This window comes from Mytilus californianus, unplaced genomic scaffold, assembly GCF_021869535.1.
Source record: "Mytilus californianus isolate M0D057914Y unplaced genomic scaffold, xbMytCali1.0.p SCAF_12, whole genome shotgun sequence".
Classification (NCBI taxonomy): Eukaryota; Metazoa; Mollusca; class Bivalvia; order Mytilida; family Mytilidae; genus Mytilus; species Mytilus californianus.
The window spans coordinates 20213256-20240737 of record NW_026262604.1 but is presented as its reverse complement, the minus strand read 5'-3'; the positions used below and the strand labels follow the sequence as shown (position 1 = coordinate 20240737).

At 32.5% G+C, this 27482-nt stretch overlaps 1 protein-coding gene and 1 long non-coding RNA gene across 2 annotated transcripts; both read right to left on the bottom strand.

The window, feature by feature from the left end:
* Positions 1 to 948: 948 nt before the first annotated feature.
* LOC127721504 (uncharacterized) lies at positions 949 to 7373 on the bottom strand. Its single transcript, XM_052228269.1, has 6 exons — positions 7174 to 7373; positions 6194 to 6296; positions 5457 to 5602; positions 4454 to 4556; positions 3351 to 3499; positions 949 to 1376 (listed from the first exon to the last, which is right to left on the bottom strand). The coding sequence occupies exons 1-6, from the start codon at positions 7229 to 7231 to the stop codon at positions 1297 to 1299; spliced, it is 639 nt and encodes a 212-aa protein (XP_052084229.1). The 5' UTR covers positions 7232 to 7373; the 3' UTR covers positions 949 to 1296.
* A 6069-nt stretch (positions 7374 to 13442) lies between these two features.
* Positions 13443 to 26048, bottom strand: LOC127721522 (uncharacterized). Its single transcript, XR_007991292.1, has 3 exons — positions 25970 to 26048; positions 24922 to 25067; positions 13443 to 13538 (listed from the first exon to the last, which is right to left on the bottom strand). It is a non-coding gene; the product is annotated as an uncharacterized LOC127721522 (long non-coding RNA).
* Between the last annotated feature and the right edge of the window lie 1434 nt (positions 26049 to 27482).

Below are 27482 nucleotides of genomic sequence, written 5' to 3'. Positions count from 1 at the left end.
TTCTTTCAAAAAGGTGAACATTTGCATAGAAAGCACACTAAGATTAAACGAAAAACGTTCTTTATTTTCCATAGATTTATCTGAAAAAAATTTTTGTCGTTGGTACATGAATTTTGTTTTAATGATTTAGAAAAATAATGACATAGCCCATTTACTGTCCCTTGATCCTTAAAGGCGTTATATTATATATACATGAACGCTTTTTAAATCAATAAATTTTTGACACACGTGTAATTTGAACGCCATGTCAAAGGGTTGCGGATGGGGTCCCTCATTTCTGTATCTAATTTTTATGCCATTTTCTCTATTCTTTATAAATTGTCCCCATAATTTTCTATTCTTTATATTTTAGCACCCACTTATTCTCTATTCTTCAATTTTGCCTATTTTTCTCTATTGTTTATTTTTTATTGCCCCATTTTTCTGCAGTATTACCCCATTATAAAACTCATAATAATATAACAAACGTATTTTTTTTTATATATTTTATTGCCAATTATTATACTCCTCACAAGGAGAAAACTGATCAATATTCATTTTATATAAGGGAGCTACCATTTGATTTTTAGGGGGGGGGGGGGGGCTAGGATGAAAAATTGTGTCCTGCATTTTTTTTTAGTTGTAATCTCGGTCCTTAAAACTTCTGTCCTGCCTTTTTTTCAAATTTCATCCTATCCCCCCCCCTCCCCCATAAAATGTTGATGTATTGAAATGTACAGGCTACACCAAAGTTTTTATCGACTGTATAGGTACCAATACTTTTCAGCATTATAAGGTTAAAATATCTTATCACAACAACACCTATTATTGTTGTTATGTAGTAATACAGATCCGAGACCACAGTTTTCGCCTTTTGAAATATAGCCACCTATGTAGTAGACGGTGCATAACTTACATTTTTTTCATACGCATTCCGGGAACCCAATTTATTTCTTCATTTTTCATGCATAAGTATATAATAGTCTTTTATTCAAAAACAATACAGCTTATAGCATTTACGTATACAAATGTAATAGCATCAGTGATTAATCACATATGTGTTTTACAATTACAAACAGCTTGAATCATTGAATCATCACATAAGGAGATGAGGTTTAACTGCAAAATATATTGGTTCACGAGCTTTGATGTTAAGTAATGATTTGGTCCAATCGTAAAAGGTTATAATCGAGTACATCTGAAACAGCAACTGAATGTAAGATCCCCTTAAAACAAAACTGTCCATATTTTGGAATTCACTACAAAATGAATTGTGGTATCGGGACTGCATATGTTTAAATGATTTTATTGATTTATTTAAAACAATACAAACATGATGAATAAAGACACTAAGTTCAGAGATACTGATATGAATAGCAAACTGGCTGAATTAACATCTGAAAATAAAGAAAATAAATCTGATTGCCTTTATTACTCACGAAACTAATGTTTTAATGAACATACATGTATCTAAACATTCATATAAGGTAAAGTTAGTACATGCATGTGTACAATAACGTTACTTTAGGATGTTTGCTACTCTTGTTTTTGAAATTTTGCCCGATATTCGGAATCCTCTGGTTTTATCCATCTATTGCCAATAACAAATTTTACCCGCTAACCCCTACTTTTCTGTTCATAATATTATTACATATAGTTGTAAAAGCCATATTTGAAAATCTTATAAAATCCTTGTTATTTTTTCAAAGTTTTTGAAAGAAAAAAGGTGCCAATGTTAAATGTATGAAAAATCTAGAGAGAATCATTTCCCACCAAATTTTCAATGGCTTATATCTCGAAAACAAGCGCACGGACCCTTCATTAAGCTGAAGGATTGAATTCACATTCATAACTTTGATTTTACTTAATATTTTATACAATATGTGTTGCGTTAAATAGTTATATCTTATAAATATATATATAAAAAGGAAGATTCAGGATATTCTATTCTAGACAGCGAAAAAATTAACACAAAATAAAGTGTACAAAAACCTATAAGACCTCTACTTTGAGCTTGCTTTTACCAATTGTGAGGAAAATTCTAGTTTTTGTTTTTCGTGTGTATTTTCTGTCTTTTATTTATCATTTTTTATGCATTTTATTTGCGCTATTGTTGATGGATGGTTTTGACGATATTTCTTGTCGTATAGGTTTATAAACAAATTTATTATATACTTAGTAGTAATACAAGTAAATTGTATGTCTAATACAATCGATGGCAATCATGCTGTATCAGCCAACCGTGATAATATCGATATCAGTCATGGTTTAAAAGGCTTTATCAAACCCCTAATCTGTATGACGTCACGTAATCGATATCAGTCACGGTTACAAGGCCTTTATCAAACCATTACATCATGCCACGTGAAAAAAAACACCATCTAAATTAGTTGTACTTGAGGTACATGTATATAATCAAGTGTATAATTATGATATGGCTTTTTCAATATCACACTCTGTATCAACCCTCAACCAGTATAATCCCTCGAGCAGAGAGCTCTTGGTATTATATTGGTGTCTCGGGTTGATACAGGTGTGATATTGAAAAAGCCATATGATATTCTCTATAGGAACATGTGCATGTATAGGGCAGTTTACCTTGAATTTATTTTATATAAAGAGAAAAAAGGGGGGCATTTTGAAAAAAAGTCTTCTAAACTTGAAATCAACAGCATGACAGCTTCAGGTTCCAAAAACAGCATTACCATGTCTAAATATCGTTTAATGCAAAATTTTACAAAATTTAATGAAAAATATACTTTATTGTGTCAAAACCGTCTTAAACAACAACAACTTACGCAGAATAAGAATTTGATATCATAAATATGCGTATAATTCTTATAGAATACTTGATATTTATTATTAAGTGTTTAATTTCCGGTAGGTTTTAAAAACCTTTGGATTTTGACCTTATTAGTGAAAAAAGTTGATGGAAACTCTCAAACAGACATTCAAAAAAAAAAAATGCCACCAACTCGAAGTAATTGTACATGTACATGTATTGTTACCTGGAGATAGGTTTCATATGACATAATTTGAGCAAGAGTTACAAAATGTACTTCCCTTTTTGTCGCCATGTTGTAGGTCTAAGTGCACAAATTCCTTAAGAAATAAGCCAAATTCAACTTCTTATACTGATCACCGCTAGACTTAAAAAAAGTTGTTTTGTAGCAAAATTTTAATTTTATTTGCCTTGCTTTATTCATCACTACGATCTAGTAAGGATCTTTTTTCAGACTTGTTTTTACCTCAATTTTCGATTTAGTTAGTTAAATAAGAAAATCAGCTATTTTTTTATCACTCCAATAACTCAAACTTAATCGGTTTTTTTCTATATATGAAATATTGTGGTTTACAAAGTGTATACTCACTACAACATATATCGACCTCTGATGTTCCCATCTCCGCCGTCCATGTGTTCCTGTTGGACATTATTGTATTCTGAAACTCTAGCAGTGAACACGTTTTATTTTGTGCTGTCACTGCATCTGACATGCAAGATCCTAATCTACACAGATTACTAAACAAAAATATAAACACGAAATGATTAATATCAATAACGTATACAACATGTATTCACAACCATTAAAAAGACATATATAATTGCACTTTGGTCTATTTTTAAATGTGTCAATATATAAATAAATTAAAACTTAAAGCTATAAGGATTTCTTACATGATCAACACAATGGGTGCCACGGTTTTTGGTTACGGTTCATGTTAATTGATCAGCCTTTAGTTTTCTATATTGTGTTTTGTATACTATTGTTTGTCTTTTGGTTGTTTTTTTTTAACAACGGTGTTGTCAGTTTGTTACCGAATAATGAATTTAAGTATCCCTTTTGTATCTTCCGCCTCTCTTTTACAATTGAGGTACATTTGGACTCGCAACAAATGAGCTGCGCCGGATAGAAATCGACCTTATGCAAGTGCACGTGTACATGTACATGAATTAGACTTTGATTGATTTTTGAACATTCAAATACGAAATAAACGATGAATTCTGGTCCGTTTTCATTGGCGGATCCAGACATTTTCATAATGGGGCCCATTGACTGCCTAATATGGTCCCGCTCCAGTCATGCCTAAGTGATTCCCTATATAATCAACAAAATTTATTCCCACAAAAGGGGGCCCGAGCGACGACTTATATTCGTGTTATTTTTATTCTCGTATGAGTCGCAAAAACAAATGATCTCCAACATCAGTTTATTTAGTATATAAGCATGTTTTGATTTGTGTATATCACTGGTAGTAGTCTAAATCGTTCAAACTCAACCGATTCTGTTCCTCTGATGAGAGTAGCGGATTCACCCGAGGATGCCTATTGGTAGTAGTCCAGTAAAAATTTTACGACAATACAGATTTTTTTTTTACAATACATACTCAGTATATTTATTCAGTTTTGTAGTTTACGAATTGTTATTTGAGAGACGCCAAATTTGTATTTGTATATAGTTTAGCTATTACTTACCCACAGTTTGAGTATTCAATAAAACTTTCAAATTGAGATTCACACGATACCTCGAGGTAGTACATCACAGACTCGAAATCTGAACAATTCATTACTGGTAAACCTGAAAAAACAACATATGTTACATTTGTTGTATACAAAGTGTCTTGTATTTTTTATTTATGGTTGTTCCTTATTCTAAATATTCCAAGAGTTCGAAGACTCCTTCTTCTTTTTGATGCAACATGTAATGAAAATATGCAGAAACAAACAGTATTGTGATAGTACATGTACTTGTAAAACTTTGTAAAAAAAAATGTCAGTTTAAGGATGTACTTAGGTGAAATTCAGAAAATCTAGAATTTAAAATTGATACTATAATTCAGAAGAGCCTTAGTCAAGGAACAAAATAAACTAAAAATATTGATAGGTTATGGAGCTCCTTTTCGAGATATTTAATTTTTAAAAAATGGCAGGAAAGGGCTGACTCGGACTTTTACCTTATAATTGCCTTGGTATTATTTGGGTCTCAAATCGAAAGAAAAGAAATCTAGAATCTACTTAAATTTTGGTAAATGACCTTTTATGAGCTATTGAAGTCATATATGAAAAGAAAAATGGGTGTTATGGGGCAAATGTTTTACCCTGTATCGTAGGAAAAAAACCAAGGAGTCCGAACATCTGACAAAAATTCCTAAACCTCACCTAAGTACATCTTTAAGGTTCGTGTTGCTCAGTCTTTCTATTTTGTGATTTGTAGACTGGTTTTTGTTTTTTTTTTGTCATGGCGTTTTCAGTTTCTCTTCGACTTATGGTTTTTGAAACCCCCTTGGTTTCTTCCGCCATTTTTTATAGGTTATTATTGTATATGAAAATAAGGAAATGTGGTATGATTGGCAATGAGACAACTTTCCACCAGAGTTCAATGATTGGATATAAGTAGTTGTATGGTCCCCATTTTTGTAAATAAATAAATTTGTAAATACTTCTCGTACTTGATTTTAACTTGAACATTTCAACTTACATTTTAAAACATCGAATTTTAAATGCTCGACAATGACGTCACGAAAATTGATAATGAGCTCGTGCTTCTCTCGTGCGGTGCACGTTCTGTTGTGGTCGGTACTGATGGCTTCTACAATACAGGGTCTTACTTTGTCTAAAACAATTCTGAAAAAAAAACATTCAAATACAGCTTGTGTGAACATTTAGCAAAATTCTTATTTACAAAAAATGGCTACGAACTACCTTTAAAATCCGCATTTTATTCAGCCTACACATGTGTTCGTTCGACAAAGCATGTTGAAACGTTTCTTGATGAACTGGTTTCGGAGAAAATTGGATACCAAAATTAATTGACACTACAAATAACATTGTTTTTTTTCACTTTTAATAGAATTTTGCTGCTGGCATGGAATTTCCATTCTATTTGTCCTTCAGATAAAAACTCAAAATTGACAATTTTTTTTTTATTAACATTTATACGAAAATTATAGTAAAAGTAAAACAGTTCTCGTGAATAACCCTACTGGTAGAATAAATAGAATACATACAGGAAACTAAAAGTTCAATTTAAAATTTTGATGCTTTCACATACATTGTTCAAACTTTTATTTCTACAATAGAATCTTTATACGCACGCAACAATCCACATGCATCAATACCAACTCGTTCCTGACTGGCTGAATGGTTGCAGGAATTATATAGATGTTTTACAGTAACCAGCCGCATCATGATATGGCATTATGACAAATATCTTACCCACACTTTTCTTCGAGAGATTTTGCTTGTAGTAGACCAATCAACTGTTGGGCTGTACATTTTAAGGCAGCTCCTTCAATCAGTTCACCGTTTGTACATGGGTCTGGAAACAGTAAATCAATTATTTAGTCAATTATTATTATTTCGTTTCAACTTATTCAGGCAGAGTTGACCATAGTTTAGTAGTCAGCACTTCTGTGTTGACATGAATTATCATTGATATGACCATAACTATAAATTAACAGTTTACAAAACTTTGAATTTTTAAAATACTAAGGATTGTCTACCCCAGGAATAGATTACCGTAGCTGTATTTGGCAAAACCTTTCAGAATTTAAGGTTACCAATGCTCTTTAACTTCATACTGTATTTGGCCTTTTAAACTTTTGTGATTGCTGCGTCACCGATAAATCTTTTGTAGACGAAACGCGCGTCTGGCGTACACAATTTTAAGTCTGGTATATCTATGGCAAGTTTAATTAGATGGATTTGGCTATAATTGTTTTAGATACTTAAAATTAGGTCATATAGCTCTTCAACTGTTAACTTAAGGTTCTTATGCATCCTTGGCTTTCAAATATTAGGCTTTGAGCATTCCTGATGAAGGTAAATTTAAATAAGCGCTCTGGATGCAGACAATTTATAAAGTGTGGTTTTCATTTTTGCAATAAATATTTTGTAATGTTTGCCCTTATTCGAATCTGAATGCAACTAAAATCAAAATAGTTTTATTGTTTATGCGATGGATGTCTCCTGTCTCCTGTATACTTAGTACTAGTATTTCACTATTCCAAAATAAATCAATTCCAAAATAAATCAAAACTATACAATACAGATATCAATGTCAAATAAATTTGTAAACAATCGATAATGAAATTTTAAAAGTCTTTTTAAAACTTATTGTTGATACAAAGGCTTAAGTTATATTCCTGTTATTGTTTATGTTTTTGTAAAATGTAAGTGTAATGTATTATACTCACTTGCCGTGACAAATAGAATTTGTAAGTTTACAACCAATATTAAAAGTAATATCTTCATAATCGTTTGCAACAGTAATTGTTGTTCACATAATTATCCTGCAAAACATATTGAAATCGTCAAATATTGTAATATTTAGTATAAAGTCCATTAAAGAATCCAATTTTCATTTCGCGAATAACCTTCAGGTGTAAAGAATCGAAATCGGTTGTTGTCGTAAAATATTTACTTCCGGTACAACTTGTAAGTATAAATGTGACGAAAAAACATTGCCGAAGGGAACATGTAATTATAGCTTGTTTGTAAGCTGTACACGAATTACATAGAGTATTATACAGAGATACATCTGTACATGTATGTTACTCAAATTATGTAGTCTTGATTCACACGTTTTATTCATATGTCGGCGTATATCGAATTTTGTTTATTTTATATATTTTTATCATTTTATTATTTGTGTTTTTTTTTCTATATTTCTTATCATTATTTGTATTTTTTCCATAATTTTTATCATAATTGATAAGGGAAAAAGATGCACAACATATAAAAATTGCAGAAAAAGTTGTTAAATATTCTTTGTACAAATGCCCACTGTTTTATCATTAAATTTTGTTTTTACCATTATTAGTTGTGAATTAAAATTAAAAATCTATGCTATAGAATTATGTTTGTTTACATATAGTCTCTGCAATTTCTATTTCGAGAATATCAATACAGTAAACGAGTATTCGGGCCACTTATACAAAATTTATTGAAGCGCTTATGTGCAGCTTAAACCTTAATATTAGTAAGGTTCTGTTAATAGAGTTAAAAAAAAAACAAGATATTTGGACGAGATTCAACAAATATTTTGGAAAACAATTCTTGTGGTAAAATGATTAGGAAGTTACTAGAACGTTAATGAAAACAATTTTAACGTTACGCGCAAATGGCTAAAATACCATTGTACATTGGTCTTTTCTGACGCCCTGGAAAATTATACAAACACAGTTACAAGTCTAATGGTTATCGTTTTATGAACTACACTAGTTAGTGATCCTTCTGCAGTAATTACGTCAATTTCTGAGACAGGGCCGTTTTTAACCCTTCGTGGCCCTACTCCTTTGTTCAAAATGATTTCAGTTTATTTTAAATATATTAGGTAAATTTATCTTTTTTTTTATAAAAAGTTATGGATTTATTTTCATATGTTTTTGTATAAATCCGCTCAAATGTAGTAACTTTTCAACAGGTAAATTTCGCGCAAACGTAGATTTTTTCGCGCAAATGTTGCACGAATTCGCGCAAACGTAACGCGCCGACTTGGAATTATAAATGTGACGAAAAAACATTGTCGAAGGGAAAATGTAATTATAGCTTGTATGTTGGCCATAAACGAATTGCATAGAGTATTATACAAGGAAATGTTACTCAAATTATCTAGTCTTGTTTCACACGCTTTATTGATATTTGGCGGTGTATATCGAATTTTGATTTTATAGATTCTTATCTTTTTTGTATTTGTGTTTTTTCTATAATTCTTATCATTATTTGTATTTTTTCCATAATTTTTTATAACAATTTATGTATTTTTCTATAATTCTTATCATTATTTGTATTTTTTCCATAATTTTTATCATAATTTATATATTTTTTCTATAACTTTATCATTATTTGTGTTCTTGTTATTATGGTCTAATAGTTTTTATTTGTGCATATTTAAAAATAACGTTTCTTGCATATTGCGTCACTTCCGGTGGATTCCAGTTGACATGAAAGGTTTTATAAAAACTAAGGGAAAAAGATGCACAGCATATTAAAATTGCAGAAAAGGTTGTTAAATGTTCTTTGTATAAATGCCCATTGTTTTATCATTAAATTTTGTTTTTATCATTATTAGTTGTAAATTAAAATGATGACAACATTTTAACTAGGTTCTACAATGATCGGTATAGTTACAATCAGCTTAAACGTTAGATGAAGGATGGCGGAAGCCGATGTTTGCCAAATGGGTACAGTTAATATTGATATTGACATAACCACCCATATTTTTGTCAACATGATTGGTCGGTACAGATTGCGAGGAGTATTATAATTAGCAATAAAATATATAAAAAGAAAATACGTTTGTTATATTATTATGAGTTTTAAGACAATTTGTTATCAATACATACACGAAAATAAATGTGTGTATAATGTGAACATAATACTCGGAAAACTCAACTCAAACGTCATTCGGAACTGTAATTCAAATTGTTCATTGTCAAATAGCTTCTGTTTCAAAAACAATGTAGTAACAACATTAAATACAGTGTTTATTGCACCAGATGCGCATTTCGACAATTAATGTCTTTCCAGTGAAGCCCAAGGTTATCATATTTGAATATCCAACACCTAATACGAACATCAAGAAGCTTATATATTTAAATTGAACCGAAAAGTAAAGCCAAATCCGATGTTTTCTTTATTAAAATCCGAAGCGGCAATCAAACCCCGACTCATTCTATCAAATGCTGAACAAGGTTTTTTTCATCATGCTCAAGTGCTGACGTGCGCATCTGCATATATTTTTTTTTCAATGTTCCGGTAGTTATCGGTCAATGAATGGGTAAAGACGTTGACAAAAACGTTCAATTATACATGTACACGAAACATTCAATAGATCGGTAAACCATACTCCGAAACAGTGGCAACGTGCCTACGCGTAACTTTCACGGATAAGTCTGTGTCGCATAGAAGAGACAACGTTATGGTAGCAAACCACTGTTCCGGAGTTCTCTTACACATCTGAGGGTCTGGATGGGTGGTCTTTCATTTCTGTATTCTTTAATCTTTTAGGCCATTTTTCACTTCTTTATAATTTTTGCTCATTATTCTCTATTCTTTATATATTAGCACCTTATTATTATCTATTCTTTATTCTGTTGTTCCATTTTTCTCTATTTTGTAAACCCCCACCCACACTTCTTATACATGATTTCATTTTTTATGACGTTAAAAAACAGACAAATAGACAACCAGCAACGGAACAAAGGCGTTCACTTTATAGGATAATTATATGAGACATCCAAACAGTTATTGTATGCATATCTGTCATGATTATGAACTTACAGAGTGTCAAGATAAAAAAGGAGAGCGGTATGATTGCTAATGAGACAACTGTCCACCAGGGGAGGATAGAAAAAAGTTAGGTATTGGACTTGTAAAAAATATATGCATAAACCATGTATGTGTAGCTCCATATAGGCCTTAATCCGCCTTTGAAGAAAGTTGGTAATATTGGTTCACTTATTTCAATTTATATAGCACAATTTTCTTTTTCTATCTCCTTCCTGGATAGATAGAAGATTTACACAAGTTCATCCTTCTCGGACAAATTCCGAAACAGAGGCAACGCAACTACGCTAAATTTTCACAAATACGTTAGCATTGCGTAGCAGAGACGACCCACTGTTTAAATTCGGAGTTTTCTCCTACGGACGCAAATCTCTCTATCATCTAACTCCTATTTGGGCAGACAGAACTCCGGAGTTATACATATACATTGTACTAGAAATGTGGAGATGAGTAAAAAAGTAATATTATAATAAAACAATTGTTGACTTCTGATGTCAGTTAGCCTTGATGAATATCATATCTCTGGGGTTGATAAATTATTTTATCATATACTTAGAGTAAATAACTTATAATTTTTACAGTATGATAGACGTGGATTCCATATTTTCCGAAATCGTGCTCAGCGGGCTGATATGAAAAAAATATCAACTGCTTCCGGTTATTATCGTATACCTTTCCGTAACGTTATCGCATGGCATTTCGCAGTGATCGTTTCCGTTCCGGAACTATTTTCCTTTAGTCCATCGGCTCTTGGGCTGATATTGATCCTGTGGCTGATAATATATCTGCTATGAAAAATGCCATGTAATAATCTAATAGTATCAACCTCATCAAATGTCAATAATTGTATAATAACAACTTTATTTAAATTTTTTTTGTTGTTAATTTTTATTAGGAAACTTAAAGGGTCAACTGGGTATTCAATATATTGTTACATGTATCCTTGGACTTTTCAGTGACACGTTCGAAAGTAAAAACTTTACATCCGTTTGGATGTGCTGGATTGTATAAATACGCAGCTACGTCCAGTCGAAATTGGGACGCTAAATCTAATACTTAGTGTAGGGCGAGTGCTTAATATTTAGTGTAGGGCGAGTGCTAAGCTCACTGCACATTACAGAATCCTTACAACAACTCTCTGAGGGGTGCATTTCATATAATGATGCCATTCTCCAACATACCCACTTTATCCAGGGGCAATTCAATTTCCTGTCCCTTATCCCGTTCGATATACCTAGCCGTAACCACATGTTATACTAATTTTTAATTCATTCAAGTCCTGAAAATGCATGAAATATTTGTCCACTTGACGTAAAACAGGCAAACATCAGTAACTATATCTCTTAGGCGTTCTTGCCTCGGGTGAAGGAGGTCGTGGGTTTAAATTCCGCCCGGGTTTCACTACAAACTTAAAAATTAGTATTCACTGACTGCTACTCGGCTAAGCAGGTTACATTTAGTATTAAGTGCAAAATTTGGTAGGGTCAAAATGATATTTCCGGCGGGAAGGATGAAATGTCTCCTTCTGTAATGATTATGTTACCTTATGAAATAGCTCTTAAAACTTCCGACTTAGCATGTCGTACTAGTACAAAGTAGGGTTCATTTTCATATCACATTTACATGTTCTCGTACTGATATATATGAAATATCTGCCACTGGATATTAAACACCAATCTTTCATAAAAAAGAACTCGATCGTCCTTGTAATTATGCGTTGAAGACCCATTGGTAGTATTGTGCTGTTTTCTGCTCTTTGGTCGGGTTGTTGTCTCTTTGACACATTCCCCGTTTCCATTCTCTATCCTAGGTATGTTAAATTTGTCAATAAATATTATTGGTAAAAGTTTTCGCAAGATTATCCCAAGACATTCTAGATTTTTATATATTTCTTAGTATTTGTTTTAATGCACAAAGGTAATTTTCGTATTTAGGATAAAAAAAAGCATTGTTTTATAGAACATCCTTTGGTTTCTGGTTGATACTATAATGCTTACTCCTAAACAAACTCATCATAGAAACCAGGATTAGGAAATTCCGAATTCCGAAAGGTTTTGCCAAATGCAACTAAGATAATCTTTTCATGGGGTAAAAAATCCTAAGTATTTCGAAAAATTCAAAGTTTTTTAAACAGTTAATTAATAATTCTGATGATATCAATGATAATTCATGTAAACACAAAAGTAGTACCACATTGAGGCGCCAAAGCAACAGCTAAACAACAGTCCCTGAGGTGATGCGCCAGCGGCTTCCTTCGCGATAGGCGAGCATGTTAAAAACACCGAAGCGATAGCAGGAATGAAAAAATATAAATAAGTATACAAAGAATCAGTAATGAGGGTCTAGATGGGGTTAACAGAATAGAGAATAATGGGCCAAATATACAGAACAATCTACCAAAAAATATAAAGAATAGAGGACAATTACCTAAAAAATAAAAGAATACAGAAATTAAGATCCCCCATTCAGACCCCTAGTAATACATATGATATGAAGGAACAATTTATCTAAGTTCTTTATTCCTGTTAGAAATTGAATTTGATTAAATACGTAAAACAATTTAGCCTTGCAAAAACCTAACAAAGAAAACACTTCAACAAGCACGCAAATAGGAAAATTCAAAATTTTAATTTACAGAATTTTTCACAACAGGAAGGAAGTGGCCATGTATCTTTTTTTTCAATGACATATATAATAGGAACAAGAGTTGAATACTATTTTTTTTAATACCAAATGTTGATAGAAACATACTAGTTTTTCATTTCCCTTTTTAACAAATTGTTTTAAGCGATTTTGACTTTACCAATTCATTTATTAAAATAGAAAACTTGACAAACAAAGATGAACGGTTAGTGCCTAGAAGCATGTTACACATGTACAACCGTGAACATTTATGTTAAATATACCTTTTATTAAATTTACTTACGACTTCCGAATTAGAAACGATAAATGTTTCTGGTTTTGTTTTCTCATAAATTTTCATCAATTTCTGAACTTTTCAAAAATCAATCACAGGCACTATATTTGTTATATTCTCACTACAGTACATGCATCACGGTTTAATGTTTAAGACAAATAGCGTCTAAAAATGATTCAAACATCAGTATATGACACACAATTATATATATATATATATATGTTTATCATTGTAGTCTAAATAATTTAAAGTCATCTGTATTTCACGTCATAGAAAATAGTTTCAAGAAGACACCAGTTACAAGAGCCATTGCGTAAACTGTCATCTCCATATTGAAAACCACACCAACTGATGCTGAAAAAGACGATAACATAAATATGAAAAAGAGTTCAAAATGACGTCGAAATCTGTTCTATAAATAGGTTTATGTTTTCGGTTCCGTATAGATTATTCTTATCAGTATCTTATTCACTGTATCTAAAGGGAAAACGGTACTATTTATTCTGCCATAGGCGACAATACTAACATTTTCTAAATTTACCACTTTTTATAATAAAAACCCCGATAAAACAGTTATGTGTGGTGTTAGTACTTTATTATTCTGTTTTGAAAATTGAAGCCAAATAGTATCATGACCAACTTCCAATGGAGCTTGTTAATGTTATCCATGCCCACCGTCATTTTACACCAAATTTATGAAATTTTTGAAGTCTTTTCGAATAATTCTCTAGAAAATATTTCAATAGGTTTCAAAATTTATATTGTAAATATACACACTGCAGTTATTCATAGATAAATAAAAAAATATATTGTACCCTAACATCCAATCACAGCGCTCCTAAGTTGACTTCCTTCACCTGCCTTGGGTACACAAAAGACCAACCTAATGCTGGGAAAATATAATAGTACCGTTTTCCCTATACTGTGACATAAAGATATAAAGAATTCTTTTGACACCATTAATGCAATACTGGGTTATTGTGAAAACCTTGGCTATAATAAATACTTGTATGTTCCCATTACTTAAAGAAACATGGATCATTTAATGTCCCCACCCCTACATGCTGGTTTACCTCTTTCTCTACTTCTTTCAGATAAGGCTTAATAAACAACCTGTATCCAATCATATCTTATCTTATTTAAAAAGAATAATAAACAGTTCCATTTAAACAGATAAAAATAACAGTTCCATTCAATTTGTATTCATTTCATCCAAAATTTACAACATAAGCACAAACTCAAGATTTTTCATACTAATCTCCATTCCATGCTTTAGTATATGCCATATTGTGGTTCAAAATTTCAGAGCTTGTTATAAAATCCATTATTCTGTCTTGAGATGATGAGAACAAAGATATTAGACACTTTCAACATTAAATATGCAAAATACTCAGCTGTAAAGTTGCCTTTGTTGCCTGTATTAATCTATGAAAAAGCTGAATTATGTCCCTTGGGAGTATTAATTTCCAACAAAAGTCCTTTCAAACAGTAGAAAATGAAATATTATATATGCCTGATATAATGAAAGATAGAAACTACAAAATGAAGCACTATTGAAATATTTGCTGCATGAATTGCCAAGAATATGACCAATTCTTTACACAGGAGAGTATAAATTCTATCTAAATTTAGCCTCAAGTGGGCCTCTTTTTTTCTTAGATGGACAATTTTAACACTGAAAATGCTTCTAGTATGACCAAATGTTGCCTTACTCCATAAACAGTACAAACTTAACCAGACAATTTCCCAATTGAATAGATTATGTCTACAGAAATACCCAAGTGATACATTTAGGGAATTACACAGCAAAAAAGGCAAATATTTCAGTTAAAAATATTTGTCGTGACTTGAATTCTGGTGTTTCCAATTGAATTAATCATTGCGAAAGGTGAAAACAAATACAAAAGAACTATAGTTTGGTGCATTTTATACAATATAGTTAATATTGAAATCCTAGAATAAAGTTTTATATCAGTACCCATCAATTTGACTTATTATGATGACTCAGCACTTTTCTCAACACAGTATTGTTCTCAGTGAAAAAATTATATTCTTTGTGATAAAAATCAAATGTACTAACCAAAAGCTTCAAAATAGTATACTTTAACTGAAGTCGGATTGATTTTGATTTCCCTTGCTATCTTCAGTATAGGGAAAACGGTACTATTTATTCTGCCATAGGCGACAATACTAACATTTTCTAAATTTACCACTTTTTATAATAAAAACCCCGATAAAACAGTTATGTGTGGTGTTAGTACTTTATTATTCTGTTTTGAAAATTGAAGCCAAATAGTATCATGACCAACTTCCAATGGAGCTTGTTAATGTTATCCATGCCCACCGTCATTTTACACCAAATTTATGAAATTTTTGAAGTCTTTTCGAATAATTCTCTAGAAAATATTTCAATAGGTTTCAAAATTTATATTGTAAATATACACACTGCAGTTATTCATAGATAAATAAAAAAATATATTGTACCCTAACATCCAATCACAGCGCTCCTAAGTTGACTTCCTTCACCTGCCTTGGGTACACAAAAGACCAACCTAATGCTGGGAAAATATAATAGTACCGTTTTCCCTATACTGTGACATAAAGATATAAAGAATTCTTTTGACACCATTAATGCAATACTGGGTTATTGTGAAAACCTTGGCTATAATAAATACTTGTATGTTCCCATTACTTAAAGAAACATGGATCATTTAATGTCCCCACCCCTACATGCTGGTTTACCTCTTTCTCTACTTCTTTCAGATAAGGCTTAATAAACAACCTGTATCCAATCATATCTTATCTTATTTAAAAAGAATAATAAACAGTTCCATTTAAACAGATAAAAATAACAGTTCCATTCAATTTGTATTCATTTCATCCAAAATTTACAACATAAGCACAAACTCAAGATTTTTCATACTAATCTCCATTCCATGCTTTAGTATATGCCATATTGTGGTTCAAAATTTCAGAGCTTGTTATAAAATCCATTATTCTGTCTTGAGATGATGAGAACAAAGATATTAGACACTTTCAACATTAAATATGCAAAATACTCAGCTGTAAAGTTGCCTTTGTTGCCTGTATTAATCTATGAAAAAGCTGAATTATGTCCCTTGGGAGTATTAATTTCCAACAAAAGTCCTTTCAAACAGTAGAAAATGAAATATTATATATGCCTGATATAATGAAAGATAGAAACTACAAAATGAAGCACTATTGAAATATTTGCTGCATGAATTGCCAAGAATATGACCAATTCTTTACACAGGAGAGTATAAATTCTATCTAAATTTAGCCTCAAGTGGGCCTCTTTTTTTCTTAGATGGACAATTTTAACACTGAAAATGCTTCTAGTATGACCAAATGTTGCCTTACTCCATAAACAGTACAAACTTAACCAGACAATTTCCCAATTGAATAGATTATGTCTACAGAAATACCCAAGTGATACATTTAGGGAATTACACAGCAAAAAAGGCAAATATTTCAGTTAAAAATATTTGTCGTGACTTGAATTCTGGTGTTTCCAATTGAATTAATCATTGCGAAAGGTGAAAACAAATACAAAAGAACTATAGTTTGGTGCATTTTATACAATATAGTTAATATTGAAATCCTAGAATAAAGTTTTATATCAGTACCCATCAATTTGACTTATTATGATGACTCAGCACTTTTCTCAACACAGTATTGTTCTCAGTGAAAAAATTATATTCTTTGTGATAAAAATCAAATGTACTAACCAAAAGCTTCAAAATAGTATACTTTAACTGAAGTCGGATTGATTTTGATTTCCCTTGCTATCTTCAGTATAGGGAAAACGGTACTATTTATTCTGCCATAGGCGACAATACTAACATTTTCTAAATTTACCACTTTTTATAATAAAAACCCCGATAAAACAGTTATGTGTGGTGTTAGTACTTTATTATTCTGTTTTGAAAATTGAAGCCAAATAGTATCATGACCAACTTCCAATGGAGCTTGTTAATGTTATCCATGCCCACCGTCATTTTACACCAAATTTATGAAATTTTTGAAGTCTTTTCGAATAATTCTCTAGAAAATATTTCAATAGGTTTCAAAATTTATATTGTAAATATACACACTGCAGTTATTCATAGATAAATAAAAAAATATATTGTACCCTAACATCCAATCACAGCGCTCCTAAGTTGACTTCCTTCACCTGCCTTGGGTACACAAAAGACCAACCTAATGCTGGGAAAATATAATAGTACCGTTTTCCCTAAACTACCCCGGCGAAAAATGTTTGGACTCAATAGTATCTAATGTCCGGTACGGTGACGGACAATAAACAGACAGAGAAATGTAGAAATTCTGTTTATTTATTTGTTGTTTTAATGATATTGAAGAATATACATACACATATAACTATTTTCGATAGTGTGATGTAATATTTTCTACCACCGTTCTAGATTTATGGAGAAATAAGTATAAATGCACATCAAAATGGTGAATTGAGTGAACCCTGCCTCGAATTTGTTCAATTTCTCTTTAAATTGAGCACATTGTACGGAAAGAAAGGTACGGAAAGAAAGATATTAACACGGAGATTTCAAGACTTTTCACTATGATCGCCTCAATATTTGCATGTCTGTGCATGGAATGAAAGAAGTGGGTCATGTCAAAATTGAAGCACCCGGTTTTGTCAATGTGTACGACCCAGTTTTGTCCTTATATTTCACAAAGCAGACCCGGTTTTGTCATAGAAAATAATGCATAATCGCATGACGAAAATTAAAACATGGCGTTCAACAGCAGTTTGAGGGATCGTTGAAAAACATTTTCTTTCAGAGGATAACTTATAACCTTTTTGAATCCGTAAACACTTGAACTCCTCCTATATTAGAACAAAGCAAATTTCAATTTTGTTTTGTATAAAAAAAAAAAGGAAAAATTAAAAAGAAATAAAGGTTTTGAAACGGAATTAGATTTTTTTATCATCTATGTAAATTTAAGTGTTCAAACTTAATTATAGTGTACGGCCTTGAAAATTTAAGGACGCACATTTGATATGTGATTTTTTGGGACAACAAGATGGTTATCTTAGTGTTCCGCTCTACTTAAAGGGAAGACAGTATAATCGTTTGAAAATAAATATTCTGAAACTAAACGTTCATTATAATGCAAGAGAATAAGACAAACGTTTGTGCATGCAGAATCGCCCAAGAAAAGGAATTTCCATGCGGCGCAAAGGATCACAATAATAGTGCGTTAAAAATCTGTTTACTCCTCCTTGTTATAATAATACTAAGTATAAATTAGTATAAAAGTCTTAGGCCATCCGGAAATTGCAATAATGATTATTTGATTAGTAATTTATATAAATAAACGATGTTTCATCTCTCTTTTTTTTTCTTTTTTTTTTTTATTTAACATTAACAAATTCTTTAATGCACTAGTATCAAGTTGTTAACAACTGCCCTATATAGTACAACTATTATATATAGGTTTATCTCTTCATTGTATAATGATGATCGTACATTGACAAATGTTCTACAATTTAAGCAATTTGGTCAAGTTTAAAATTGTCAATATGCAAGGGCGGACCGAGGCCATGATTTTTGAAAGGGACGTATTCATAAACGGATTTTATACCGCCGAGCGTAGCAAAGGGAACTTTTTTTAACGATTTTATGCTAAATAAAAAATCATATATAAATCGTAAAAAACATGATAAAATAATTATTTCTAGCCACCAAAAAAAGGGGGGGGGGGGGGGGGGTCGGCGTACTCCCCTGGATCCGCCACTGATATAATGTAACTATATCGTATACCATCATAAAATTTAAAAAAAGACGAAAAAACAGAGACAGCCGCCAATCCCATATTTACTAGAGGGGCTCTGTAATCAAATGAGTTAAGCCTTTTTCAACTCACTGAATTTTATAGTTTGTTCATATGTTGTGCTGTTATACCACTTTTCCTTTTTTTTTGGAGGGGGAGCGTGGGGGGGGGCTTACACGTTCAACCTCGCCATTCTGTATGTACCAGTACCGAAGGAGCCTGTAAATCGGTTGTTGTCTTTTGTTGCTATATATCATACATGTATTTGTTTTTCGTTTTTTATTGTGTACATAGGTCGTTAGTTTCCACATGAGTTTTTTTTTACAGTTTTCATTTCGGGGCCTTTTTTAGCTTGCTATGCCGTATGGACGTTTCTCATTGTTGGATGCCATACGGTGTTCTATATTTGTTAACTTATACGTCATTTGGTCTCTGATGGAAAGTTGTCTCATTGTCATTTTTCACGGGCTAAATTGCCTATTATAGGTTGTTCTACGAAGACGAAGACGAAGATATTGGACGTTATAATGTTGCAAACCAACTTTTATTTATAAAAAGAAATAATTCTTTCGTGCCATGCTCAATGCTCATTTTAACATAGGAAGGCATTATATTTGTTAAAATTTTTAAACCAAGCGTTAGCCATGCAGTTATAAAATATTGACAAATAAAATGTCTACCTATGTTAAAATGAGCGTAGAGCATGGCATGATAGAATTATTTTGTTTCTAATGGGGAAGTTTAGAACTTGTGTATTTCGAAGCGGACATAAAATACACGTTCGAAAGGCAACCATTTTGATTGAAATATCCAAAACGTTCTAATAGATATAAGAAGATGTGGTATGAGTGCCAATGAGACAACTCTCCATCCAAGTCACAATTTGTAAAAGTAAACCATTATAGGTCAAAGTACGGCCTTCAAAACGGAGCTTTTTCTCTCACTGTCCGTCAATGGATGAACGAATGAGTAAATATTTTGTAAACATAGCGTATAGTGTAGTAAAGCATACTATCCTTACTCTTTTGATAAATTGATATGGTAACACAATCATTCCACATCTTCTTATTTTTACATCATTACAGTAGTATAGAAAACAAACAAACATTTTTGAGATGTATTTCTATTTGTATCCATCTGATGACTTAAGCCTTTTTCAACTGATTTTATTAGTTCGTTCTTATGTTGTACTGTTACACCAATTTCCTAGGTTAGGGGAGGGTTGGGATCCCGCTAAGATGTTTAACCCCGCCCCATTCTGTATATATTTACCTGTCCCAAGCCAGGAGCCTGTATTTCAGTGGTTGTCGTTTGTTGCTGTGTTACATATTTGTTTTTCGTTCATTTTTTTGTACATAAATTAGGCCGTTAGTTTCCTCGTTTGAATTGTTTTACACTTGTCATTTGGGGGCCTTTATTGCTGACTATGTTGTATGAGCTTTGTTCATTGTTGAAGGCCGTACGGCGACCTATAGTTGTTAATTTCTGTGTCATTTGATCTCTTGTGACGAGCTGTCTCGTTGGCAATCACACCACATCTTCTTTTTTCTATCATAAGGAATTAATGTAAGTACATGATATAAAGTATTTATGTCCATTTAAACTTAGTTCGAAGATAAGATCAATAAGGTATACGTATAGCATTCAAAAATGTCTACTCCCTATTTCGAAAAGTTCCCGTTTGAAATAAATTTAAACACATGTTTGTATTGCAATAACATCTTTATAACATCTTTTTGACTCAAATATTTAATTTCTTCCGATGGGCAATGTCCAGATCCGTGATAACGTAGCTTTTCATAAATTTGTGGTTTCAAAACAAAACAAAACCGGGTCCTATACTGAGACAAAACAGGGTCCTTGTGTAATAAACAACATTGACGAAACAGGGTCCTTCCATTTTGACATGATCCATTTATTTCGTTCCATGCACAGAAATGCAAATATTGAGGTGCTCATAGTGACTAGCCATGCAATCTCTGTGTTAACATCTTTCTTTCCGTACTTTTCTTTCCGTACAATGTGCACAATTTAAAGAGAAATTAAACAAATTCGTAGCAATGGTCACTCAATTCACCATTTTCGTGTGCCTTTTTACTTATTTCTCCATTAATCTAGAACGGTTGTAGAAAATATTACATCACACAATCGAAAGTAGTTATATGTGTATGTTTATTCTTCAATGTCATTAAATAACAAATAAATAAACAGAAATTCTACCTTTTCTCTGTCTGTTGATTGTCCGTCACCGTACAGGATATTAGATACTATCGAGTCCAAACATTTTTTGCCGGGGTAGTTTAGACACAGTGTTATTTAATGATCATATATATCGTTCAGTATAACATTTAGTACCACAACGAGGGTCTGAATGGTATAGTCATCGTTTCTGTATTCAACAACTTTTAATGTAATTTTTCTATACTCTTTATTATTTACCCACAAGTCTCTATTCATTATATGTCAGCACTCTAATATAATTATTCTCTAGTTGTTTTAGTCGGCCAGGGGTTAAAAAATTCACTAGCCCGACGCCCGGGACTAGACTTTTACACTTCGGGCATTTGAAACTTGTAACCGAATATGCCCGACGGACTAGTAACAAACAATTCTTGGCATTTCCAAATAGTAAGTGGAAAATCCCCTCATCACTATTCTATATTAGCCAATCAGATTCAATTACGTACGTCATCCGGGATTCTAAGAATTTGAACCGATTTTGTACATGTTTTAAAAATAGAACAACTAACTCTGGGTGGACCGGTATCATGTATTGATCGCAATTCACGTACTTTCAATATCAATTTCTCAGTACAGGGGGTATTGTACATTGCTTATGCCGAGATATTCAATTAATGGTACTTGGGTGTATGATGAAATGATCGATATTGACCTGTCTTGTCGGACAGCTGTTAATTTGAGCTTGAAACCATGCACAAACTATTTCTAAACATTTTAGTACGGCCACCACAGGAACTTTGTCAGTTTTAAAACGAAAAACGGTAGATGCAGGGGGTAATGAGGCTGAAAATTTATCCCAAAAAATGCCAAATACGACCAGGAAAAGCGGAAAAAAACATTTATAGTGTCATGGACAGAAAGATTCCCCATGGGCAAGGTCGACTGTTACTGATGATAAACAAGAGATGATGTTTTGTGAATATTGCCGTTATTTTCCCGATCTCGCTGATAAAAAGTCTGCTTTGTATGTGGGAACAACAAATATACGAATTGAACCACTGGTTTAACATGACAATATCAATGAACATGTTTTCTGTGCCCGAAAATATTTAACCCATAGTACAAGGGATATCCAAAAAGATGTCTAGAGATCCTTGTTATAATTAATAAAACAAAAATTTATTTGATTTATTTTATCAAATACCATGTATAATGCCGCATTCAAAACAAGGGACACCCACTCTAAATTTGAAAGGTATACTCGGGCTAGCAGGTCAGTTTTGATGGGCTAGCAGCTCTTTCAACAGGGCTAGTAAAATCCTGCTACCAATAAGTTCTTGGCTAGTGAGCTGTAACAATTTTTTTTAACCCCTGAGTCCATTTTTCTATATTTTTAATATTTTTGGCGAATCATTCTCTTTTCTGTTAAACCCATCCAGACACTCATAAAAGTAGATATATACATATTGTATATATATAGACTATCAATATAAATTATTTATATAATTTTAAGAGATTATTTGATCTGGTTTATCTTATATAAGGAACTTAAGATAAGATGATACAATGTAGCACTGCACCGAGCGAGTCTCAGATATGTCAGTTAATATTTCCAATTCTAAAACAAAAGAATTGTTCGGCGTTGAAGATAGTTTGCTACTATTAAATGTCGAAAGGTGAGAAATATATTGAACCGGATACTGTGATAGAATTTCTTTAAACATATAAAAATACTGCGCTGTTGTACATGTACAAATGTATGATTGCCAATGAGACAATTAATCACCGGAGACCAAATGACGTAGATGTTAGCATGTACAGGGTACCGTTAAGAAAAACCCATACCATATAGTAAGGGAGCTACCATTTGATTTTTATGGGGGGGGGGGGGGGGGGGGGGGGCTAGGACGAAATTTGAAAAAAAGGCAGGAAAGAAGTTTTGAGTAAAAAAAGGCAGGATGAGCAACTTGGCAAAAAAAAAAGGCAGGATGACAAATTATGTATAAAAAGTCAGGATAAACTTATAAAAAAAAGGCAGGACCGAATAAAGTGAAAAATAAAAAGGCAGGACCGAGATTACAACTAAAAAAGATGCAAGACACAATTTTTCATCCTAGCCCCCCATAAAAATCAAATGGTAGCTCCCTAAGCTTTATACGTTCTAGACATAACAAAATTTAAAACAGTTCAAAAGAGAAAACAAACGGACTGTCAGATTTATGTACAAAAATATATGATAGACAGCAACCAAAGACAACCAACGACAACCACCGAATTACAGGATTCTGACTTTGGACAGGCACATTAAGAATGTGGCGGATGAATCTATACTTTTGCAACTGCCAGCCATATAGCATTTATCTACCATATATGTTGTTTTTGTTTCTTAACTGACATAATCACAAACTTTAACAGCTGTTGATGCCACCGAAGCTGTTGAAACCGAAGTCGGAAACAGCAAGCCGAAGTACCACGTTCACACTATGAAATTTACACAGGGTTCTAACTGGGGATAGTGTATTACTTCGGTTAAAAATTGTTAAAAATCAACCTTAAGGATTTTCTAATAAACAAAAATAAACACTTCAGCGCCAAAATTGTCACTCGCATCTTTTCACTCAGTTTGAATTTGTTTAAATTCTATGATTCACAGTTGACTTTTCTAAAGGTGTTAATTCTTTATCTTCATTTCTCGGTGGTACCGTGAAGAAATTGCACACCACTCTTTCCTTTTTTGCAAATATATGTCTGTGTGGAGGGGCAAGGTTCTCCACCCCTGTGTCTTATTTGTTTTCTCTTTGTAAATAACCAATTTCTTGACTCCTCCTCGATCAATTCGAGATCGGACATTTCTTTGCTTGAAACAGATTGTGATGCTTCGTCCATGATCTGGCTTGTCGGAAGTAATATCAATAGTCATTAAAGCAACAACCTCAAATTAAATCTCCTTTACGTTTCTTAAGGAATTACTGTATATTTTTTCTGTCTATGAAGAAATAACATAAAAAATGTGGTGCACACTAAATTACCCGCGTAGCGTGTAATTTAAAAGTGTGCACCACATTTTTTAGGTTATTTCAAATACTATTTTTTTAAAAGTAGATTATTTTTGCTTGATTTTCAATGTTTTTAAATTGGCGTATTGGAAGGTAACTCTGAAATAGTACATTTTCCAAAGGAATCTACATGAAATTTTGCTACTTTATGTTTTAGCAGGAAAAACGTACGGTAACCCCTATCTTCTCTTTTGATATTCTGAAAGCATTTTCTAAAAGCTATCTGCTCGTATTTTAATTTACGATTCTATCATTTAGTTTAGCTTCTATTTATATAACGAAGATTTTCCTGAATAATCCATACAAAATGTGTCATTTTTTCACAACCTATAGCTTGAGAAAAAGCTCGGTGACCTATAATTTTTATTATATTTTTGAACATATGACAATATATTTTACGTTTTGGCAAAGTAAGAACAAATTCGATCATTTTTAATTTATACTCCCATACCACCGTAACCCGATAAACTAACTCGGATCGAACCAGGATTTAAATGGCATCTTGTTAATTAGTTCTAGACAATTTATTATAACGTTTTTTAAAACAAAACTGTCCTGAAATTCGCCCTTTCAGGATCTAAACGATTATATGTAGGGTCACGTGTACGTCAGATAACCAATCACAAGGTTTTGCATTGGTGAATAATATTACACAGAATGCACTAGATTCTATTAATACTCACGACAACACATTTCCGTCTGTGTTTCTGAGGTTGCAGATTGCCAAGCCACTGCATTGTCTGTGATAGTCTGTTCGAAATCATCTACTGAACAAGATGACACCTCCGAAGCTGCAGTGGCATAACAGGTAGCCACGCCACACAATGTACTGTAATTTACAGAAGAAGAAAAAACTACTGTCTTCAAATCCTATTTTGTGTGTCATGTTTTTTTTACTTACAAAACTTCTTTTAAATTTTATTTCTAAATTAAAATATCATATAAAGTGGACACCTTTGATCGAGAAACATGAAAGATAAAATTCCTAACTGTCATAATTTTCATGACTTCAATAAAAGAGAGGCAAAAGTTACCAAAGGGACATTCAAACTCATAAGTAGAAAACAAACTGACATCGCCATGGCAAAAAACAAAAAACGACGAAAATACAAACAGAACACAAAACACAACATAGAAATCTAAAGACTGAGCAACACGAATCCCACCTAAAACCTAGGGTAATCTCAGGTGTTCCGGAAGGGTAAGCAGATCCTGCTCCACATGTGGCACCCGTAATTATGGTTTTACATGAAAGCCGTTTGCACGGAAGAAATAATAACATATAAAAAACACTGTCACAAGAGTTGAGCATTTAAAATTATATTTATTCTGCTTATTGATACCAATAAGCAAACATAATGAAATTGTTTAATAAAATACAACTGAACTTATTTAAAGTGGTACCAAACACCTTGACTACAATTAATTTGGCGGGTTTAATTTTCATAAAATTTTGACAAAATATTTACTTTGGCCCTTTGACAAAATATAAAAATTTTAAAAAACTTGAACCACACACTTTATCGGAAAAAAATATATTCATTGGATATATCGCAGTTTGACAAACACTAATTTTGATCATTGAGAAGCTTAATATTTCCTTAACAATAGAACGTGATCAAAACGTTCAGCTGATTTTTAAAGAATTATCTCCCTGTAGTGTTATGTACCACCTTAATTGCAAGGTATAGGAGTTAAACTACTCGAAATATATACTAGTAGTTTATTTACCTGCAATTAGTGTGTGCCTGAAATTCAAGGAGTTGCTCAGAACAAACTCTTGCTGCATAGTACGCAATTGATGTTATATCTCCACAAGTTAAAGTAGGTAGACCTGTTAAAAACAAAAAAAACAACAACCACAACGGTCTTGAATAATTGAGTGTAAGTGATTAAAAAAAAAAAAAAAATACTGCATCTTATTAGATTAATGAATAGGCAACACGACACTATTCTTCTTTCTTCAAAATTTCAAGAACAATGTTGCAGAATCAGTATCCTTGTTAAAAAAATAATTTGATACCGTACGTTTAAAAAAAATTCTATACTCGCAATTCCTCTGATGACGATGAAAGAATAGAACATATACATTTGTAGACATACATGTAACACCGCCACATTCTGTATTTGCCTGTCCCAAATCTGGAGCCTGTAATTCAGCGGTTGTCGTTTGTTGCTGTGTAACATATTTGTTTCTCGTTCATTGTTTTGTATATAAATCTGGCTGTTATTTTTCTCGTTTGAATTGTTTTACATTTATCATGTCCGGGACATCTACAGCTGACTATGCGGTATGGGTTTTGCTCATTGTTGAAGGCCGTACAATGACCTATAGTTATTAACGTCTATGTAATTTGGTCTCTGGTAAAAAGTTGTCTCATTGGCATCTAATTTTTATATGTATATTGCAGGAGGATTTTTGACAACTGAGATCGCCTGGTGTCCTAATAGTTAATGGACACGAAGAACAGACAAAATAAATGTAAGATCTAGGTTGAAGTTTCGTTGCACGTAGACTATCTGACTTCTAGATAATAACACACAGATATAACATATGAAATTGATAGATGGATAGATGGCTGCTTAACGTCCAGCGGCAAATTAATATGCATATTCAGGACGAGAACATGTAAATGTAATATGAATATTAACCCTGTTTTGTAGTAGACCGACACGCTGTGCCGGATTTTTAACGTGCTAGTTCACAGGGAAGCAGTCCACAGGAAGACATGTCACCTTACCCACACATTATTCTGAATCCGAGCCGACTAGTCTTTGCTCTTACTCCTTAATGCCGCGTGCTTTGCGGAGAAGCAGCAAATACCAATTTTAAAGTCTTTGATATGAACCGACCCGGGTTCGAACCCACAACCTCCCGCACTCGAGGCGAACACGCTACCACAAGACCACCGAGGCGGTCATATGAAATTGAGAATTATACTTACATTTTTCAACAACATCGAATCCTTGTAGAGCTGTTGTGATTGTTGACCTAAATGCTATTATAACAATGTATTGTTGTGCGTCGGTACATGTGACAGTATAAGTGTCCTGTACTGCAGTCGTTATACACGGTAAGATAGTACCCGTAGCGATTCTAAATAAAATATACAACTAAATGAGGGTCTGGATATTGGGTTCTTCATTTCTATATTCTTTATATTTAAACCTTTTTTTTTTTACTTTTTATTCATTTTGCTTATTATTCTCTGTTTTGTTCATATCTTAGTATCCCATTATTCTC